This window comes from Lutra lutra, chromosome 4 (genome assembly GCF_902655055.1).
Source record: "Lutra lutra chromosome 4, mLutLut1.2, whole genome shotgun sequence".
Lineage (NCBI taxonomy): Eukaryota > Metazoa > Chordata > Mammalia > Carnivora > Mustelidae > Lutra > Lutra lutra.
In genome coordinates, this window is record NC_062281.1 from 186170987 (window position 1) to 186189450 (window position 18464).

General features: G+C 56.1%; 1 protein-coding gene across 3 annotated transcripts; it reads left to right on the forward strand.

The window, feature by feature from the left end:
- The first annotated feature begins 1162 nt into the window (after positions 1 to 1162).
- Positions 1163 to 15563, forward strand: ARHGEF19 (Rho guanine nucleotide exchange factor 19). 3 transcript variants are annotated; one of them, XM_047728126.1, is made up of 17 exons: positions 1163 to 1364; positions 3675 to 3798; positions 4867 to 5310; positions 5714 to 5995; positions 6156 to 6264; positions 6341 to 6417; positions 6711 to 6973; positions 7691 to 7851; positions 7970 to 8122; positions 8370 to 8499; positions 8643 to 8717; positions 8876 to 8965; positions 9144 to 9304; positions 11400 to 11558; positions 11872 to 11951; positions 13596 to 13700; positions 14115 to 15563. In XM_047728126.1, exons 1-17 carry the CDS (start codon positions 1263 to 1265, stop codon positions 14270 to 14272), a joined length of 2673 nt encoding a protein of 890 aa, XP_047584082.1. In that variant the 5' UTR covers positions 1163 to 1262; the 3' UTR covers positions 14273 to 15563. The 3 variants fall into 3 exon arrangements, with proteins under 3 accessions (XP_047584082.1, XP_047584083.1, XP_047584084.1); XM_047728127.1 differs by lacking the exon at positions 3675 to 3798 and having other exon boundaries at positions 1280 to 1364; XM_047728128.1 differs by lacking the exons at positions 1163 to 1364; positions 3675 to 3798 and adding an exon at positions 3812 to 3966.
- The last annotated feature ends 2901 nt before the right edge of the window (positions 15564 to 18464 follow it).

Below are 18464 nucleotides of genomic sequence, written 5' to 3' on the forward strand. Positions count from 1 at the left end.
ATGTTTGCTATTGCGGAAAAAGGGGGAAATAGCATTCAACATTTGTTTTGCAAAGATCCATTATAGAGGCAGCAAACACCCTGAGCGGAGAGCCTGCCCCACCAAGCTCTTCCCCACCCCGCACTAGGCATCTCAGTATCAAACTACTGGAACTTTGAACTGTGTCCGGGAGCATCTGTCCTTTATCTCGATTTATTTTGCCATCCGTTAGGAAGATGTGTCCTCAAGTATCAGAAAAGTCTAGGAAAGGTTATTTTGGGGGTATGGAAATGCTAAAAAACATTTTTCCATATACATTAATGGTAACTGCTTCTTCGTTTTGTGCCATTTTGGGCTTAGGAAAGCTTTTGTAGGAAGGCTCTACTTTGGGGTAGTGGGGAAAACCTGTAAACAGATGTGAAGTGCTCAGAACAGTGCCTGGCACATAGTGTACAATAATTTATACATGAGTATTGGTATTTGTGTACATATTGGTATTAACACTGAGTGTCTGGCCATTATGGAGCGCTTAAATAAGTAGCAGGTAGTATTAGGAAAAGAACAGCTTTCCCTTTCATGGGCTTGGGATGATTGCATGGTTGCTGCAGTCTCCTTACTGGAGGCTGGTTCTGCTTGGGCTGTTGGTTTATTGAGGGCTCATTCGGTGTGGACTAGAGACCCGGAAGGCTTCCTGGAGGAGGAGGCCATTGGAAATGGCAAGGTGGGTCATTCCAGGCAGCAGGGGAGGACGGGTCATTCATGAGAGCAGTGATGCTGAAAGGGTTGGTCGGGCTGGTCCTCGATGCATCACATCACCAACTTTCGTGATTTCCATCCCTCCACCATGGAAACGAGTGTTCCTATTTTATGGGTGCTGTAGCCAGCTCAGAGAGGGTCAGCAAACTGCAGAGTTCTCAGGGTCCCTGAGGAGTCCAAGGCTTGGAAGTTTCTCTGTGAAGCCGCTCCTCCCCCAGCATGTCTTACATTGGAGAAGCTTCAGAAGAGGGGTGAACTGTTTCTTGGGCAGAAAAGCAGTGCTTCCCCCATCTTTAGGACATCAGTCTGGGGTCCTTCAGAACCTCTCCTGGGCATAGGACTCCCATTGTTCCAGCCCCCCTCTTGTACCCCAGACTGGCCAAACCGGTTCTGGGGAAGGGGGGCGGGGAGCAGGCACGTTGAGACAGCCGCCCGCCTGCCTGCCTGCGAGGTTCCCTCCGCCTTCGCCTCCCCCCCTCCCTGCCCCACACAATACCCAGGATCGTGCACTGCCCGGCTCAGGGGCCATGCTGACATCGCCCCCTGAGGACCCAGCTGCAACCCCAGAGCCCCCAGGTGGTCTGGAGCCCTGGACCGTGTCGGAGGCTGGACGGAGCTCCCTGGCTGAGGTAGGGCCCCACCCTGCTGCCAGCAGTCCCATCCTCCTCCCGCCAGTGTTCCCAGAGTGAGTCCTTTGTGCTGCCCGCCTGGCCTCTGATCCGGGCTCCCACCCACTTATGGCCTCCTGAGGCTCCACAGCCTGTTTGGCTTGGATCCCCCTTCCAGCCATGATCTTCCACTCGGCTTTATCCCTGAAGGGGCACAGGAGCCATGGCAGGGCCCTATTCCTCTGGGCACTGGGGCAAGGGGGACCAGGGAGGGGGCAGGGAAATCCTGGGCATAGGAATCGAGAGGTGTTCTCCCTGAACCACAGTAGTATCCAGAGACCCTCTCTGCCAGCCTTGCCAACTGGGTCCATTGTCTGTGTGATTAGCAGTGTCCACCAGATGGGGCCCTCCTTGGTCCCTACTGTCCTTCTCTGGCCATGGAGACACTCGTGATGACCTGGGCTTCCTAGAGGGGGCAGCCAAGAGGGACTTTCCGTGTTACTTTACAGATGGGGACACTGAGGCCCAGGAATAGGCTATGACTCACCTAGGGCCACACAGCTGGTAGTGTCAACACTGGGCTTGAACCTTGGCAGGGGTTTTCCCCTGTAGGTTCCAGAATGACCCTCGGCACTAGAATATTCAGTGATCATTTCTGGGGCCGGGGATGACCATGCTACTTGGGGCCAGTTCTCTTCCTGAGGCTTTTTCCTTTTTTTTTTTTTTTTTTTTCCCTAGCAGAGATGAGCTGCACACAATATGAACACAGCTCAACCCCTCCTTGGTCCCGAGCACCGAGGTTGAGTGGGCCACATCTCTGGAAGGCCATAGGGCTGGTATCCCAGCTAGATGGGTCATTGCCTTTTGGTCTGACAGAGGTGGAGGTTGACTCATCCCTGACTTTTCCCCTAGGGACCTGCCTCCAGCCTCCTCTCTACAGAAAACCTACCACCTTCCCCTGGCATTCACCCAGGCTTCTCCTCTAAGCTCTTAATAGGGGGTGCTCCTGCCCCAAGGCTTCCATGTTTTTGCTCATTTATCCCTGTAACTCAGGAGGGGGTGGGGGTGGTGTGCTCCCTGCCTTCCAGGGGGTCCCCAGATCCAAGTGGAGAGGATCTCCCAGGATATAAGGGAGCAGAAGCATGTGCATATACTTGCCCACGGGTCCTCACGGAAGCAAATAGGACTTCTACGTCGAGAACTTCAGAGTCCTGGAGAGAAAGAGACTTCTCTGGCAGGCAGTGGTCCCGAGTCTCCTTCCACACGCTCCTACAAAGAACGGTGGGTCTTATCCTCACTGACTCAGTTTCCCCATCTGTGGGATGGCCCATGCCACCTGCCCGACTAGAGAAAGACTAATTACAATACTCAATACTAATTACAATACTTATCAACTACGAAGCTCCTACCATATGCAAGGGGCTTTACACGCGCTGTCATTGATTCACACATTAGTGTTTTAAAGCTGGTATGAGTGGCCTATTTATCAGATGAGGAAACAGAGACATGCTCAGATGGACAGAGGTTTAAGGTACATGCTAAAGTTGTCCCTGTGGAGAGGGCCTGGCAGAGTAACTGTCTCTTAGGAGCAGCCCCTCCCCAGGCAGGGACTGAAGAGAGCAGGGGAGAAGCTGTGCAGATAGAGTGGTCCCCCCGCTGCCCCGGTCCTCTCCTCTATCCCTCCCTCATCCCTCGGTCACTGACACTGTCACTGTTTCTCTCAGGTCAAGATTTTCTCCCTATCCATGTTTACTGGGTCCCTGGCTATTTCAGATGGAATAGTTAGCCATTACTTCCTCCAGGAAGCCTTCCTGGAATGCTCAGGTCAAGTTGAACCCAGCGCTGATGGTTCCTCTGGTTTGGCTCCTGCCAACCCCGAGTTGTAACTGTTCTCATTTTTAGCTTCCTCACTAGACTGGCAACGCGGTGGGCCACAAAATGTTTGTCCATCTGTCTCCCTGTTTTTTTCCAGGCTTTGCATCTGTCTCTGAGTATCTGGTCTATGACATTTTTGATATCTCTGTCTCTCTGTCTCCATCCCTGGGTCCCTGAATGTCTCAGCATCTGTGGTTTTCTGGGTTTGAGTGTTTTGGGGTCTCCCATGCTGAGATGCTGCCTAAAGGCTCTCCGTATCTCTGGGTCTCTATCTCTATCTCTGTCTCCTGGGTCTCCTTGCCTTGCCAGGCTGGGCACTGCTCCTCTGGCCAGAGGGGGCCTCTGGGGGGGGGGGGTCCTTGCTGCCCCGCCTGCCCACAGTGAGGCCAGGCAAGGGTAGGCCCCCGCCCAGCCCGCTGCCTGTTCCCTCCCTCCCTCCCGCTTGCCTCACCACAGGGTTTGATGAATCAAACTCTTTGTCTGGGTGGGATCTCCCCCAGCCAGCTGGGCAGAGAGAGGGCTTCCCCAGCCGTGGGGAGCAGGAGCAGAACAAGATCCGCAGCGGCCCTCGGCTGGAGAGGTGAGGGGCTATGGGAGGGCAGCTGGTGGAGGGCCGGGGGAAGGGCTGTGGGGGCTCAGATCCCTCTGTCATCAGGCCTGTCCCGAGGCTCCGGCAGACTCCTTGGGGATGACTTCCTGCCCAGAGAGGACCCAGTCAGCCTGGCTCGATCTGGGGCTGAGAGCCCGGGTAGGGAAGAACCCCTCTCTCGCCCCAAACTGGGGAGCTGGGACATCTCCCTGCCCTTCTCCCGGGAGGGCCTAGCCTGATCTGGGTGGTGGCCCGCCTGCCAGTCTGTGACCCTCCCAGCCAGCCTGGCAGGGTGTGGGCACCACTCAGCGCTGAAGGCTGCAACTCTGGGCATGGGAGCGGAGGTTGGGTAACACCAAAGCAAGGACTTCTGGGCCTGTGTGTTTGCGTTGGTATCTCGGTGTGTGAGTGTGAATAGAACAGGAGTGTGAGAAAGCTTGAGCAGATACATAAATATCTAATGGGTCAGCGTGTGTGTGTGTATGAGAGAGAGAGAGAGTCTGTGAACATATGTAGTTGTGTGAAAAGTGTGTGAATGTGTAAGCCTGTGAATATGAAGTGTCTGAGTGTACCCATGAAAGTGTGTATGTCCATGTGTCTCCTTGGAAGGGAGCGTGTGTGCATGTGCATGGAACCTACACGGATTGTGTGACAACATATGTATGTGTGTCTGATCATAGGTCAGTGAGAGTTGAAAATGCTCGAGCTGGTTCAAAGCACAGACTCAGAAGCCAGACTGCCTGGGTTTGAATCCTGGCTCCCCCATATGCCAAGTAAACTCTGTGCCTCCCCTACCTCACCTAAAAAATGGGGATAAAACTAGCGTCACCTCAGGGTGGTGAGGATTAGATGAAATGACATATATAAAGCACTTGGCCTGCCATTCGGTAAGTGCCCAGGAAGTATTAGCTGTGACTATGCGATTAGGTGTGTGAGTGTGCTTGAACAGATGTGTGCGCATGTGTGTACACAAGGGTTTGTCCAGGCCTCCAAGACAAAGGTGGCTTGCTGGCCAGCCCTCCTGTTCTGTGTCTGCCTCTCATACCTTTTCCCCTGCAGGCCCAGGTGGGTGGCAGAGCAAAGGAGGAATGGACTGTGGGCCACCTGCCACCCTCCAGTCCCACCTGGCTGGGCCACGTGGCACTGACCGCCGCCCAGTAGCTGTGTGTCAGCAGGAGAGTCTGTCCTTTGCAGAGCTGCCCAGCCTGCAGCCCCCGAGCCCTGTGTGTCTGGATCTCTTCCCTGTTGCCCCCGAAGAGCTTCGGGCTCCAGGCAGCCGCTGGTCCCTGGCAACCCCTGCTCCTCTCCAAGGGCTGCCATGGCCACCATCCCCGGAAGTCCCAGACACCGAGATCTCCACCAGTGGGGGGCTGCGGTCCAGCAGAGCTGGCAGCTGGCCACACTGTCCTAGTGCCCAGCCCCAAGCTCTGGAGGGACCCTGGAGTCCCCAGCACCCACAGCCACAGCGCCGGGCCAGTCACGGCTCGGAGAAGAAATCTGCTTGTAAGTCACTCTGAGTGAGGGGGTGGTGGCCTAGTGGGACAGATAGGGGAGAAGTTGGGTGGCTCTTTTAAGACTCATAAGCCCCAGCGTTCCCCCAAACAGGCAGGACAAGTGGTAGATTCTAGTAACAAGAGAACTGGAAATCAGGGAGGACAGGTGACTTCTCAGAGGCTGCACAGCAGATGAGTGGCTGTCCTGGGCTCTTGGCCCTTTGCCCACTGCAGTCAGGCACTCTGTTCTCTCTGCTAGCCCTCTTGTTGATCCCATTTGGGGACGGGGACCAGATCCTGGCCAAAACACTGACCTTTCCCTCAGATGCTCTGGACCACAGGGTAGCAACAGGGAGGAGTGGAGAGAGCGCCCAGCGGATGCCAGCCAGTGCGCTCACCCCACTTCCCCACAGGGCGCAAGATGAGGGTCTATCAGCGTGAAGAGCTCCCTGGCAGCCCGGGAGCCCATGCTGTCTTCCTGGAGCCTGGCCAGGCAGCAGAGCAGACCCTGAGCACAGAGGAGCCTAGGCCACCGGAGCTGTCCGTATCCTCCAGAGTAGGCCTGGAGGGGCCTGAGCGCAGGCGCTTCTCAGCCTCGGAGTTGATGACCCGCCTGCACTCTTCCCTACGCCTGGGGCGGAATTCAGCAGCCAGGGTGCTGACCCCAGGGTCAGGCACTGGCACAGCTCGGGAAGGTACCAGCTTCTCCCCTGGGCCCTAAGAGCAGGCCATGAACCAGATGCAGCATGGGGCAAGGCCCACACCTGAGACTGGGTGCTGGTCAGCTGCAGCGTGGCACCCCAGCGCCCAGCGCCATTCTTGGAGCCACCCACCCTCAGCTCTCGCCCTCTCCAGGAAGAGCATCTAGAAGGGAGTCGCGCAGTGTAGAGATGAGGGTGGACGGTTTGGTGATGCCAGCCCCTGTTGACCCGAGCGGGTGCCATAGCGGCTGGCCCGAGCCCAGGTACCATCTCCCACTGCGCGCTCGGTACGAGGAGGGGTGCAGGTGAAGAAGGGCCCTGACCTTGTCCGTTTCCTAGGCTGGACACGCCGGAAGAGCTGGCTCTGGGGTCCAGGAGCTCCAGCGAGCGGCGTCAGTCACGGTTTCTCCTTAACAGTACGTGGGACGAAGGGGCTGGGGGCGGGGGGTTTGGAGAGTTGAGAGGTTAGGATCTTGGCGAGAAGGAGGGAGAGCCGAATCTCAGGAGCCAGCACAGTGGCCAGCACGCAGTGGGTGCGCAAGCAGTGTTTCTGGAAGGAGTGAGTGCGTGAGTGAACGAGTTCACGGTGTCCCGCTACCCGAACCGTCCGAAGGCTCGTTTAGTGAGGCGGGCTCTCGGGGAGCCGGGCAGGAGCCGGACCGGGCAGGCGGGCGCCCCACGGCCCTCCCCCGCCCCTCTCCCCGCCCAGCGGTCCTCTACCAGGAATACAGCGACGTGGCCAGCGCCCGCGAACTGCGGCGGCAGCAGCGCGAGGAGGAGGGCCCGGGGGACGAGGCGGAGGGCGCGGAGGAGGGACCCGGGCCGCCGCGCGCCAACCTCTCCCCGAGCAGCTCCTTCCGGGCGCAGCGCTCGGCGCGAGGCTCCACCTTCTCGCTGTGGCAGGACATCCCCGACGTGCGCGGCAGCGGCGTCCTGGCCACGCTGAGCCTGCGCGACTGCAAACTGCAGGAGGTGGGCGCCGGGAGCCGGCGGGGCGGGGTCGGCGGGGCTGCCGGCCGGGAGGTGGCCCTGGGGCCCGCAGGGGGCGGGGCCACAGAAGGGGCGGGGCCAGGAGGACGGGGTCGGGTCCCCCGACTTAGCCGGGCCTCGGGCCCAGGGTTACCGGGCCAGCGGGACTGCACGCTGCTGGAGGTGGGCGTGGGACCCAGCGGGGAAAGCGGGGCCACGAGAGGGCGAGGCCGGGGGGACCGTCTATGCGAAAGGTGGGTGCGAGGACCTGGGGGTGGCTGCTAGCGGGGACTGAGCCGCCGCTGGAAGGAGGGGTGGGATCAGGGGTGGGGTCCGGGGTGGAGCCAACAGGCCGGCGGAGGGGCGGAGTCAGGCTGGGCCGGCCGAGGTGGGACCGCGAAAGCGAGGACCAGGAGGGGCGGAGCCCTCTGGAGAGAAAACGCCTAGTGGGCGAAGGACTGAGAGGGCCCGGCTGCGGGGCAGGCCCGATGGGTGGAGCTAGGGGTTCCACCTCTCAATCGAGGTCTTCCGTTGAGTTTGAACAAAAGCGCGCGGCCAGACGTGGTCCCCTTCACCCGGCAGGTACTAGGTCATCGGAAGTGGGGCTGGGACTGCAGGGGGACCGGGAGGGAAAGGCGGGATCGGAAGGGTGGGTGGTGAGTTCACAGTGTCTGAGGCGGGCCGGTCCAGCCCTTTCCATCCCGCCTCCCCCTCACTCAGGCCAAATTTGAGCTGATCACGTCCGAGGCCTCCTACATCCACAGCTTGTCGGTGGCCGTGGGCCACTTCTTAGGATCTGCTGAACTGAGCGAATGTCTGGGGGTACAGGACAAGCAATGGCTATTCTCCAAACTGCCCGAAGTCAAGAGCACGAGCGAGAGGTGAGGGAGTGGTATGGTCAGGTGTAGTGGGGGCGGGGACAAAGCCTGTGACTGGCCGGGCTCCCAGGTCTGGGTTCTCGCCTTGACCCTGACCCTGACCTCTCACCGGACCCCTCAGGTTTCTGCAGGACCTGGAGCAGCGGCTGGAGGCAGATGTCCTGCGTTTCAGTGTGTGTGACATTGTGCTGCACCACTGTCCAGCCTTCCGCCGAGTGTACCTGCCCTATGTCACGAACCAGGCCTACCAGGAGCGCACCTACCAGCGCTTGCTGTAGGGTTGGAGGCTCTGAAAGGCGGGCGTGGGGTGGTGGGGGTCGGAGATAAAGGGAGTCTTAGGCGGTAATGGTTCCTGAATAGGGCTCTCTGACCAGGGTCAGTTTAGACCCCACCCCAAAGGGCAGGAAGGATGTGACAAGAAGACACCTGAAAAACCAAGAGGGTGGCCGGGGTCATGGATCCTGGGGGTTCATAGGATCTATGAGCCCATCTGTGACCTCAGGTCCCTCCCCGTCTTCCAGCCTGGAGAACCCCAAGTTCCCTGGCATCCTGGCTCGCCTGGAGGAGTCTCCCGTATGCCAACGTCTGCCCCTCACCTCCTTCCTCATCTTGCCATTTCAGAGGATCACCCGCCTCAAGATGCTGGTGGAGGTACTTGGAGGGCACTGGGCTACAGTGAGCGCTGTGGGGGGCATGGTGCAATGCCTTCAACAGCCCCTCCTGGGTAACCACTGGCGGGCAGGGCTCTGGGTGGAGGTCCCGGTCTGCCTCACCACACCGACCTCACCCTCTAGAACATCCTGAAACGGACAGCACAGGGCTCGGAAGACGAAGACATGGCCACCAGGGCCTTCAATGCACTCAAGGAGGTGAGCTTGGCTCTCCAGGACCCCGCCCCCCAGATCCTCGGCATATCTCGAAATGAGCCCCAGCCAGCAGAGCCTCTGGTTCCCAGGTGGGAGTCTGAGGCTGGGCTCTGGGAGCCGGGGTTGGGGGACCACAGATGACTCACACACGGCCTCCCCAGCTGGTGCAAGAGTGCAATGCCAGTGTGCAGTCCATGAAGAGGACAGAGGAGCTCATCCATCTGAGCAAGAAGATCCACTTTGAGGGCAAGGTGCACACCTGCCGCTGGCGGGGTGGGGTCCGCCAAGGGGCCACTCTCGTTCCGTCCTTCCCCAGGCACAGCAGGCCGCTTCCTCACCCCCCACCTCCTCCCCTCCCCTGTTCTGTGCTGTCTGCCCTGCTGTCCGGGGCTTGACCTTTTCTCCCCCTTGCCTTCCCCATCCTTCCAGATCTTCCCACTGATCTCGCAAGCCCGCTGGCTGGTTCGGCATGGGGAACTAGTGGAGCTGGCACCACTGCCCGCAGCGCCGCCTGCCAAGCTGAAGCTGTCCAGCAAGGCAGTCTACCTGCACCTTTTCAACGACTGCTTGCTGCTCTCCCGGAGGAAGGAGTGAGTCTAGGCAGGGTGCGGGAGGTAGACCGGAGCCAGGTCCCTTCTCCCTACTGTGAGGCATCACTGGGCCTGGAAGCCCCTGTCTGTGCTGCTGGGGCACCCTGAGCCTTGGAGGCTCCCCCAGAAAAGGCAGCGATGTGAGGCCAGTCCATTTTCCAGACCTGAGAACCAAGGGCTAGGCTGTGTACAGAGGACTCAGTGGTGCTCTGAGCTTAAGACGAGTAGAGCAGAGATTAAGAGCACAGTTCTGGAGTCTCAGCTCCGACCTAACTCATCAAGATAATGGCCAACATTTACTGAGTGCCTGTCCTGTGCCAGGCATGCTGTGTGCATAATTTTTTAAAAATGATTTTATTTATTGATTTGACAGACAGAGAGAGAGAGGTCACAAGTAGGCAGAGAGGCAGGCAGATGAGGAGGGGGAAGCAGGCTCCCTGCTGAACAGAGAGCCAGATGCAGGGATCCCAGGACCCTGAGACCATGACCTGAGCCAAAGGCAGAGGCTTAACCCACTCAGCCACCCAGGTGCCCCCGCTGTTTGCACTAGTATCCCCAATCCTCTAAGCATCTGCCTGGAAAGTAGGTTCCCTTGTTATTCTCAAGAGCATGGATCTAGTAAGCGCAGGAGCCGGGAGGCCAGGTCTGTCTGAAGTCCGATCCCAGGCTCTTAACCACTGTATTATCTTATCTTCCATCTGTAACACAGAGACTATCAGGTAGGGATACTCAGTGTGATAATAAGAGGGGGAAAGAGCTTAACACAGTACCTGGCACGCAGTAAACACACACTCAGCATTATCTGTGATTGTTATCAGTTTGGGATAAGGGAGAAGTCTTTCTGAGTGAGGTAAGCCTTCAGGCTGGATGTGATGAAGAAAGGACTTCTTAGGCTATGGGAAGGGTTCATTCCTGGTTTATTCATTCATTCACAAAAGTGTCACCAAACTCCTGTTCTCTTTGAGGCCCTGAAGGGTGCTAGGGTCATTTCTGCCTATAGGAGCTCTCAGGACAATTAAGCTATATCCTTATAACCACCTGGTTAGGGTTTTTAGGGGAAAGGTGCACTCCTACTGTTAGCATCCCCTGGTATGGGGTGAGAATCTATAAACCTTCAAAGAGGAAGGGACATTTGAGCTGGGTTTTGAAGGATACATAGGAGTTTTCCAGGTGGAGAAGGAGTTTGGGAGGATATAGCAAAGTCACAGTAGGGTATAATAGCAGAGTGTGTTTGGGGGAGGATGAAGCCTAAATATGGCTAGATTCGTAGAGGGGAAGGCCAGGAGAAGGAGGTGGGGTTGTTGAAAGTCATAGAACAGAGATTGTGCTTTCTGAGGGCCATGGGGAGCATGGAGAGTTACGTAGACGAGTGACATTTTACTCCTGGCCAGTTTGGAGGATGGACTGGAAGGGGCGAGACCAGAAGCTATTACAGATTGCCCAGATGAGAGTAGATCCACCCCAAAATGGTAGGGGGCCTGTGGGATGCGGATTCCAGGGACAGTCAGGAGTTGGGTAGGATGGAGCTGCTGGCGGGGTGTGTGGGGAGAGAGAGGGAAGAGTCTGGAATGATGGCTGAGTTTCCTCCTGGGCTACTTGACGGAGTCTTTCCCTGGACTGGGGAACAGTGAAGGGGTCTGGTTTGGACTGGGAGATACTGACTTCTGTTTAGACGGGTTGAGAAGAAGGGACCTGTGGGACATCCTTGACCCACTCCACTCCCCATCCTTCCCACAAGTGTTTATTGGACCCAAATGATGGGCCTGGCAGTGTGGAGCACTAGGATAGAATAGCAAAGGAGAGACATAGTTCAGCTTCAACGTGGTCCAAGAGTCAGACACTAAGCAGCACAGGGATCTCATCCGAGGGGCCGCCTATCGGCTCTTTAGAACAGGGACTCAGAGAACCTTAAAGCGTGCCCCGGGACAAGGACTAGTTTTGTCACCTTTTTCTTCTGCCAGGAAGTCCGCGAGAATGGCACTCCCCATTCCCTGTGGAGACCTGCGGGCTTTTAGGGAGGTGATTGCCTTCTGAGTTTCCCCGGGGAGGGAGCCCAAGGGTGAGCGGGCTGACCTCACCTGCCCCGGTCCCGCAGGCTAGGGAAGTTCGCCGTGTTCGTCCATGCCAGGATGGCCGAGCTGCAGGTGAAGGACCTGAGCCTGAAGCTGCAAGGCGTCCCCGGCCACGTGTTCCTCCTCCAGCTTCTCCATGGGCCCCACGCGAAGCACCAGTTCCTGCTGAGGGCCCGGACGGAGTGAGTGGGCTTAGGCGTGGGAGGCGAGGACCCCTGGGCGGGCACAAGGCCTTGCGGTGTGTGGTTGTAGGACAGGGCCTGAGGCAGGCCACGGGTGGAGCTGGCGTCCAGCGTCCAGCGTCCAGCGGCTTCCGGGCCTGCTCTGTTAGGCTCAGAGCTGGGTGGGGCCCCGGGCTCGGGGACAGACAGGGCTGTGGGGCGGGCATGCCCTGAGCCTGGACACCATGCCCAATCCTCCCAGCCCTGTCTCACCACCCTGGCCCTGGGAGACTGCACTTTGCACGTTGTGACAACTCAGCCTCCCCCTCCCTAGAAGTGAGAAGCAGCGATGGATCTCAGCCCTGTGTCCCTCCAGCTCCCAGGAGGATAAGGAGTTCTTCAGCGAGGGCCAAGGTAGCAGTCTGCCTACCCCCACCCTGCCTCTGGGCCCACATGCCCCTGGGGTTGGGTCCCTCACTGCTCTCCCCCTTTCCTCCCATCCTGGTGCCTTGTTGCTGGCAGAGCCGGCGGGGAGAGAGACCAGCCGGTCTGGGGCCATCAGGGGCTGCCGTGCAGACCCTTGAAAGAGCGGCAACATTTTCATAAGCCAGGCTGGAACCCCCCCCTCCTTCCCAGTGCTCAGGCGGTACCTGATGGCAAAGCCTTTTGTGTCCTCCCATTTCATCCCCACACAAACCCATCTTACCAGTTAGAAAACAGAGGTTCAGAGAGGTTAAAGTGACTTATCCAAGTTCACTGAACTGGTAAGCAGCAGAGCTGAGACTGACGCCCTGATCTGTCTCCACTTCTGCCTCTGCCTCTGTTGCAAAGGAGCAGGAACCAAAGTGGCCACAGGATGGGGTGGGGCGGGATGGGGGATCAGCTCTGTTGAGCTAGAGGCTTCTCTCTGGGGTGTGAGTGAGGCTGGTAAGCCAGAGTGTTGCCCAGTCCGAGAGGGACCCTGATCCAGCGGACACCATGCTGCGGCTGAGGGTTCCCGAGCAGGGGAGTTAGGGCTCAGCTAACGAAGGGAAAAGGAAAGGAGCTTGTTTCTACCCATACTTGTTCCTCATCAGGCCTGGTGTTGGCCACGTTTATACGCATTTAGTTTACTTAATCCTCCTGATAACCCCGTTGGGTAGACTCATTTTCTCATATCTGAGAAAACAGGCTCAGAAATGTTAAGTAACTTGCCCAAGGTCAGACAGGCCAGTAGAGAGTAGAGCTGGGATTCAAGCCAGGTCTGGCCCCAAAGCCTGTGGTTTTCTCAATACTGTCAGCCTGTCTCCTGTGGTAGAAAGATCAGAGGGCCTAGATTGAAGCAGATTCTCTGGCTTGGGCTAAGAGTCCTGTTTGAGCTGTGGGATGAGCCTCCCATTCCTGAGAGGTGGTCAGAGAAGGCCCCTGAAGGAGGAAGAGGGGCAACCATGAAAAGATTTGGTGGGGGGGAGTTTTCCTGGGAGGAGGATAGGCAGTGCAAAGGCCCTGAGGCAGGAGGGAGCTCAGAATGTTTGGGGAACAGCAGGGCAGCTAGTGTTGCTGAGGGGGAGAAGGGAGGAAGGGGGGCCAGTGAGGGCACAATGCCAGACCATGTAGGACTTTGTAGGCTGTGGGGAGGGCTTTGGATTTTACTCAGAGGAGTTGGAAGCCCCAGAGGGTTATAATTGGCGGGGAGGTGATGTAACTTGACTCCCAGTTGAGAAGGACGGATTAGAGGGAGCCCTGGAGTACCAACAGGGGCATATGAAGGGACCATTAGTGTTTTATGGGGAGTGTCTGGAGGCAGGTGGACCTTGACCTGGAGGTCAGCGTCAAGGTGTTAGACTGAGCTGGGGAGGTGAGAGCCCTGGGCAATAACCCAAGCTGGGAGGGACTGGATTCACCAAGGGCTTGTATTTAGGGTAAGAGAGGAGGGGGTGGCCAGGGTGGGCAGAGGGAGGCGCAGAGAAAATGAAGCAGCAGCAGCCACCCTCTGACCCCTTTCCTTCCTCCTTCTACCCCTCCCCACCCCCTATCATCCTCCCCTGGGGACTCCCTGACTCTCCCTTGGGCTGTCAGACCGCCCCCAGGTTCAGTGCGTCAGGACATACAAGGCTCTGCAGCCAGACGAGCTGACTCTGGAGAAGACGGATATCCTGGCTGTGAGGACCCAAACCAGTGATGGTGAGAGGGACCTCCTGGGAAGGCCTCCCTGATGGGACCCAGGTGGGCAGGAGGTAGCTAGATGGCTAAAATATCACAGGAAAAGGTTGTGCAAGTGTTGATCAACCACAGCATGTAGGAATCAAGTTAGACAAGAGGAAGAACTTCCCTCTTCTAAAGCTGGAGGATTCAGAGTGACGGATGGGGAAGAATGGGAAATACCCTTCTTAGAGGATGTCAGGAAAAACAGGTCAGAAGTTCATCTACTAGACTGCTAGAGGCAGGGTCCTTCCTGGAACTGGGACGCTGGGATGAGGTCACCTCTGCCCCGGGGTGCAGACAAGGCTTGCATCAGGGCCTAGGCTTTCCCTGGCAGACCCGGCCCTGGTGTCCCTTTGATGCCACTAATGCTGCTCCTGGCCCGTGTGGCTCTAGGCTGGCTGGAGGGGGTCCGCCTGGCAGATGGTGAGAAGGGGTGGGTGCCCCAGGCCTATGTGGAAGAAATCAGCAGCCTCAGTGCCCGCCTTCGAAACCTCCGAGAGAATAAGCGGATCACAAGTGCACCCAGCAGACTGGGGGAGCCCCCCACATGATGGGTGGGACGCCAGCTCCCTGTCCAGCTCCGACAGGTCTGCAGGGACCTCTGGTGTCACATGCCCCAGGCCACTGCTGGTGTTCCATGGCCTGGTGTCCGGAGTACAGCCCGTCCTCACGCTCCTCCCAGTCCACATTAGGGCCGACACCAGTGTCTTCCTCTGGCATAGGGACTGCACAGGTGACCTGTGATATCTGGCAAGGACTGGGGCTCACTCCCTTCATGCTGCCTGACTCTTGGTCCCTCTGGCAGGGACCCGGCTGGGGACAGCTCTGGTGCTGACGGGTGCTGGGACATATATAGAGAGATGTATATATATCTGGGGTCTTCTGGCCAGAGCCTGCATGGGCCCTGGTGGCTATGACTTTTCTGTAAATAAACTCCCATGATGCCTTGGCTTGGAGTCTGCAAGCTGTCTGATGCTGCCCCCCTCCAGCCCCACTTCCTCTAGCTAAAGGTCAAGAGGATCTCTGGCTGCCTCCCAGTGGGGAGAGCTCACCTCTTATCTGGAGGAGGGGACGACAGGGCTGGGTGTGAATTAGACTGCTTTGGGTGGCAACTGACAAGATACTGGATTCAACCAGTCATAGAGATTGAAGACACTTTATTGGCTCTTGTGTCTGTTTCTTATAGCTGCTGTAACAAATGATCACACACCAGGTGACTTAAACCAGTAGGACTGTATTCTCTGACTGCTCCGGAGGCCAGCAATCTAAAGTCAATATCGCTGGGCCAAAATCCAGGTGTCAGCAGGGCAGGACTCTGTCCTGTAGTGGGGATGTCTGCCAGGGGAGAATGGGTCCTTGCCTCTCACAGCTCTGGTGGCTGCCAGCTCTCCTCAGCTTGTGGCCACACCACTCAGACTCTGTCTCTGGGGTCACACTGCCTTCTTCTCTGTGTGTCTGTGTCAGAGCTACCTCTGCCTCCCAAGGATAAGGATACATGGATTTTATTTGAGGTCCACCCAGATAATCTCTCCATCTCAGAGTCCTTACCTTAAATCCCTCCTGAAAAATCTGTCCCCCCTCCCTTGTTTATCATAGAGGATAACACTTACCAATTCTAGGGACTGGGAAGCAGATATCTTTTAGAGGACCATGTCTCAGCCTACCACAGGTCTCAAAACTAAGAAGTATATGGGCAAGGTGGGCTTCAAGCAAGGCTTGATCCAGCAGCTTCTGTGACATCACTGAGGACTCTGCTTTTTCCATTCTTCTACTTGGTTGTCCTTGGTATTGTCTTCATCCTAAGGTCTCCAGGGGCTTCTTCATTCACATCACAACATGGAAGGAGGGTATTTTGTTTTTAAAAGATTTTATTTATTTATTCGACAGAGAGAGAGAGAGAGAGCACAGCTGAGGGAGAAACAGGCAGAGGGAGAGGGAGAAGCAGGCTTGCTGAGCAGGGAGTCCAATATGGGGCTTGATCTGAGCTGGACCCCAGGTCATGACCTGAGCTGAAGGCAGAACCTCAATGACTGAGCCACCCAGGTGCCCCTGGAAGGAGGGAATTGTCTTCGTCCCAGCATTCCCTGTCAAAGTCCGGGGATGCTTTCTGACTAGACCAGCTTAGGTCATGGGGCTACCTCTGGGCTGATCACAGTGGCCAGGGGGTGGTGTGTGCTGAGAGACCTATCCTAGGTCATGTGCTTTAGCCCTGGAGTCAGGTTGGGGACCTATCTTTCTTGGAACCCCATCAGTTCCCATGTGGAGTCTGATGGCTGCTGCACAGGAGAGGTAGTTTCTGGCGAGGCCAATGAACATTGAAACCCAAATCACCCAGGAGAGTAGAAACACCAGGGAATGAGCTTGAGATGCGAACACACCTGGGTGGACCAGAGCATCCTTCACCTCTCAAAAGGAGGTCATGGGGCAAAGAAAACGTGAGCCAGGTTGGTCCTAGAAGGCAAACATGGGCAGATGGGGAGCCACTCAGACCCATGAAGGAGCTTTTGGGAATGGCTTTCTAGCCTGAGATGGTGCAGGGAGGTGGAGTGTATGGGCAAAGGGGGCAGACACATTTGAATTTGAATCCTGGTTCAGACATTTGTACCCATGTGACTTTTTTTTTTAGACCTCCTTTTTAAGTTTTTAATTATTTATTTGACAGAGATCACAAGTAGGCAGAGAGGCAGGCAGAGAGTAGGGGGGAGCAGGCTCCCCGCTGAGCAGAGAGCCCAATGTGGGGCTCAATCCCAGGACCCTGAGATCAAGACCTGAGCTGAAGGCAGAGGCTCAACCTACTGAGCCACCCAGGCAGCCCCCCACCATGTGACTTTTTAAAATAAAGTTTTTACTTTGGAATAATTATAGATTTCCAGAAACATTTCAGAGGTGGCCCCGAGAGTTCCAAATGTCTGTTTCCCTGCTGTTAAGATCTTCCATTACCATGGTACCGTTGTCAACACTAAGAAACCAACGCGGGTACATGACTATTAACTGAACTCCAGATTTTATTCAGATTTCACCGGTTTTCCCACTAATGTCCTTTTTCTGGTCCAGGAATCGGATCCAGGATCCCACATTGTGTCTTGTTGTCATGTCTCCCTGGTGTCCTCTGGTCAGCACCAGTTTCCTCTGTCCGCCCTCGGTTTCCATGACCCTGACAATTTTAAGAAGTTCTGGTCAGAATTTTGTTAGACTGGCCCTCCATTTGGGTTTCTCTGGTGTTTTTCTGATGACTGGACAGAAGTTTTGGGTTTGGGGGACGAATACCTCAGAGGCCAAGGGCCCTTCTTGTCTCATGATCGCAGGAGGCATGTGATGCCCACGTGGTGTCCACGTGACTTATTGGTGATGTTAACCTTGATTACATCGGTAAGCTGGGGTCTGCTTTCTCCACTGTGACGTTTACTACCTTACCCTTCCCATACTCTCTTCTTGGGAAGCAAGTGGAACCCACACTCAAGGCACGTTCCCGCTTCCTGGTGGGTACGTCTACCTGTATCCCATTATTTAAGATTCTTCTGCGAGGAAGATTTGTTCCTTTTCCCTATTTATGTAATCAGTTATTATAAAGGACCTGTGCCTTTATGGATCTTTCCTTTGGGTTATAATTCAATACTAAGTTATGTATTTTGTTGTTTAAATTGTTCCAGCTTTGGCCATTGGGAGCTCTTTCCAACTCTCTCCTGTGTCTGTTTTAGTTTAGTTTTTTTAAAAAGATTTTATTTATTTATTTGACAGAGATCACAAGTAGGCAGAGAGGCAGGCAGAGAGAGAGTGGGGGAAGCAGGCTCCCCGCTGAGCAGAGAGCTGGACATAGGGCTCGATACCAGGACGCTGGGATCATGACCCAAGCTGAAGGCAGAGGCTTTAACCCACTGAGCCACCTAGGTGCTCCTCACTGTGATTATTTCTTAACCAGATCTGAGTAGGATTGATTTTAACCATTTCTGTAGCAACAGTTTACTGTTTTTATTTTTTTTTTAAGATTTTATTTATTTATTTGACAGACAGAGATCACAAGTAAGCAGAGAGGCAGACAGAGAGAGAGAGGGGGAATCAGGCTCCCCGCTGAGCAGAGAGCCCAATGTGGGGCTCTATCCCAGGACCCTGAGATCATGACCCGAGCCGAAGGCAGAGGCTTAACCCACTGAGCCACCCAGGCATCCCTGTTTTAGTTTTTTTTTTTTTTCCCCCAAGATTTTATTTATTTGACAGAGAGAGAGAGAGCCCAAGCAGTGGAAGCAGCAGGCAGAGGGAGAAGCAGGCTCCCGCTGAGCAGGGAGCCCGATGAGGGTCTCGATCCCAGAACCTTGGGGTCATGACCTGAGCCGGAGGCAGATGCTTCACCGACCAAGCCTCCTAGGCGCCCCTCCTGTGGCTGTCTGACATCCCCTTTTATTTCTGTCTTTTGAGCATGTCCTCGCTTTCTGGCACTGGGAGATGCTCCGGGCTCGTCTTGTGCTCACCCAGCCTGAGTGCTAGAATCCGTCATTTCTCTAAGGCTCGTAGTTGTTTTCATTGGAGATGGTGTTCAGAAACCAAGATCTGGGCACCAGGTGTGCTCATGGCTATTGACGTGTCACTGCTTCTAGGCCTTCCCACTGGACGGAGGTGGGGAATCTATTGCCCCATCTATGTTGCATGATTTTAGGCAAGACGCTGAATGGCTCTAAGCCTCTGTTGCCACAGCAGCAAATGCAGATGGTGACAGTCGTGCCTAATTCACGGAGCTGCTGTGAGAGG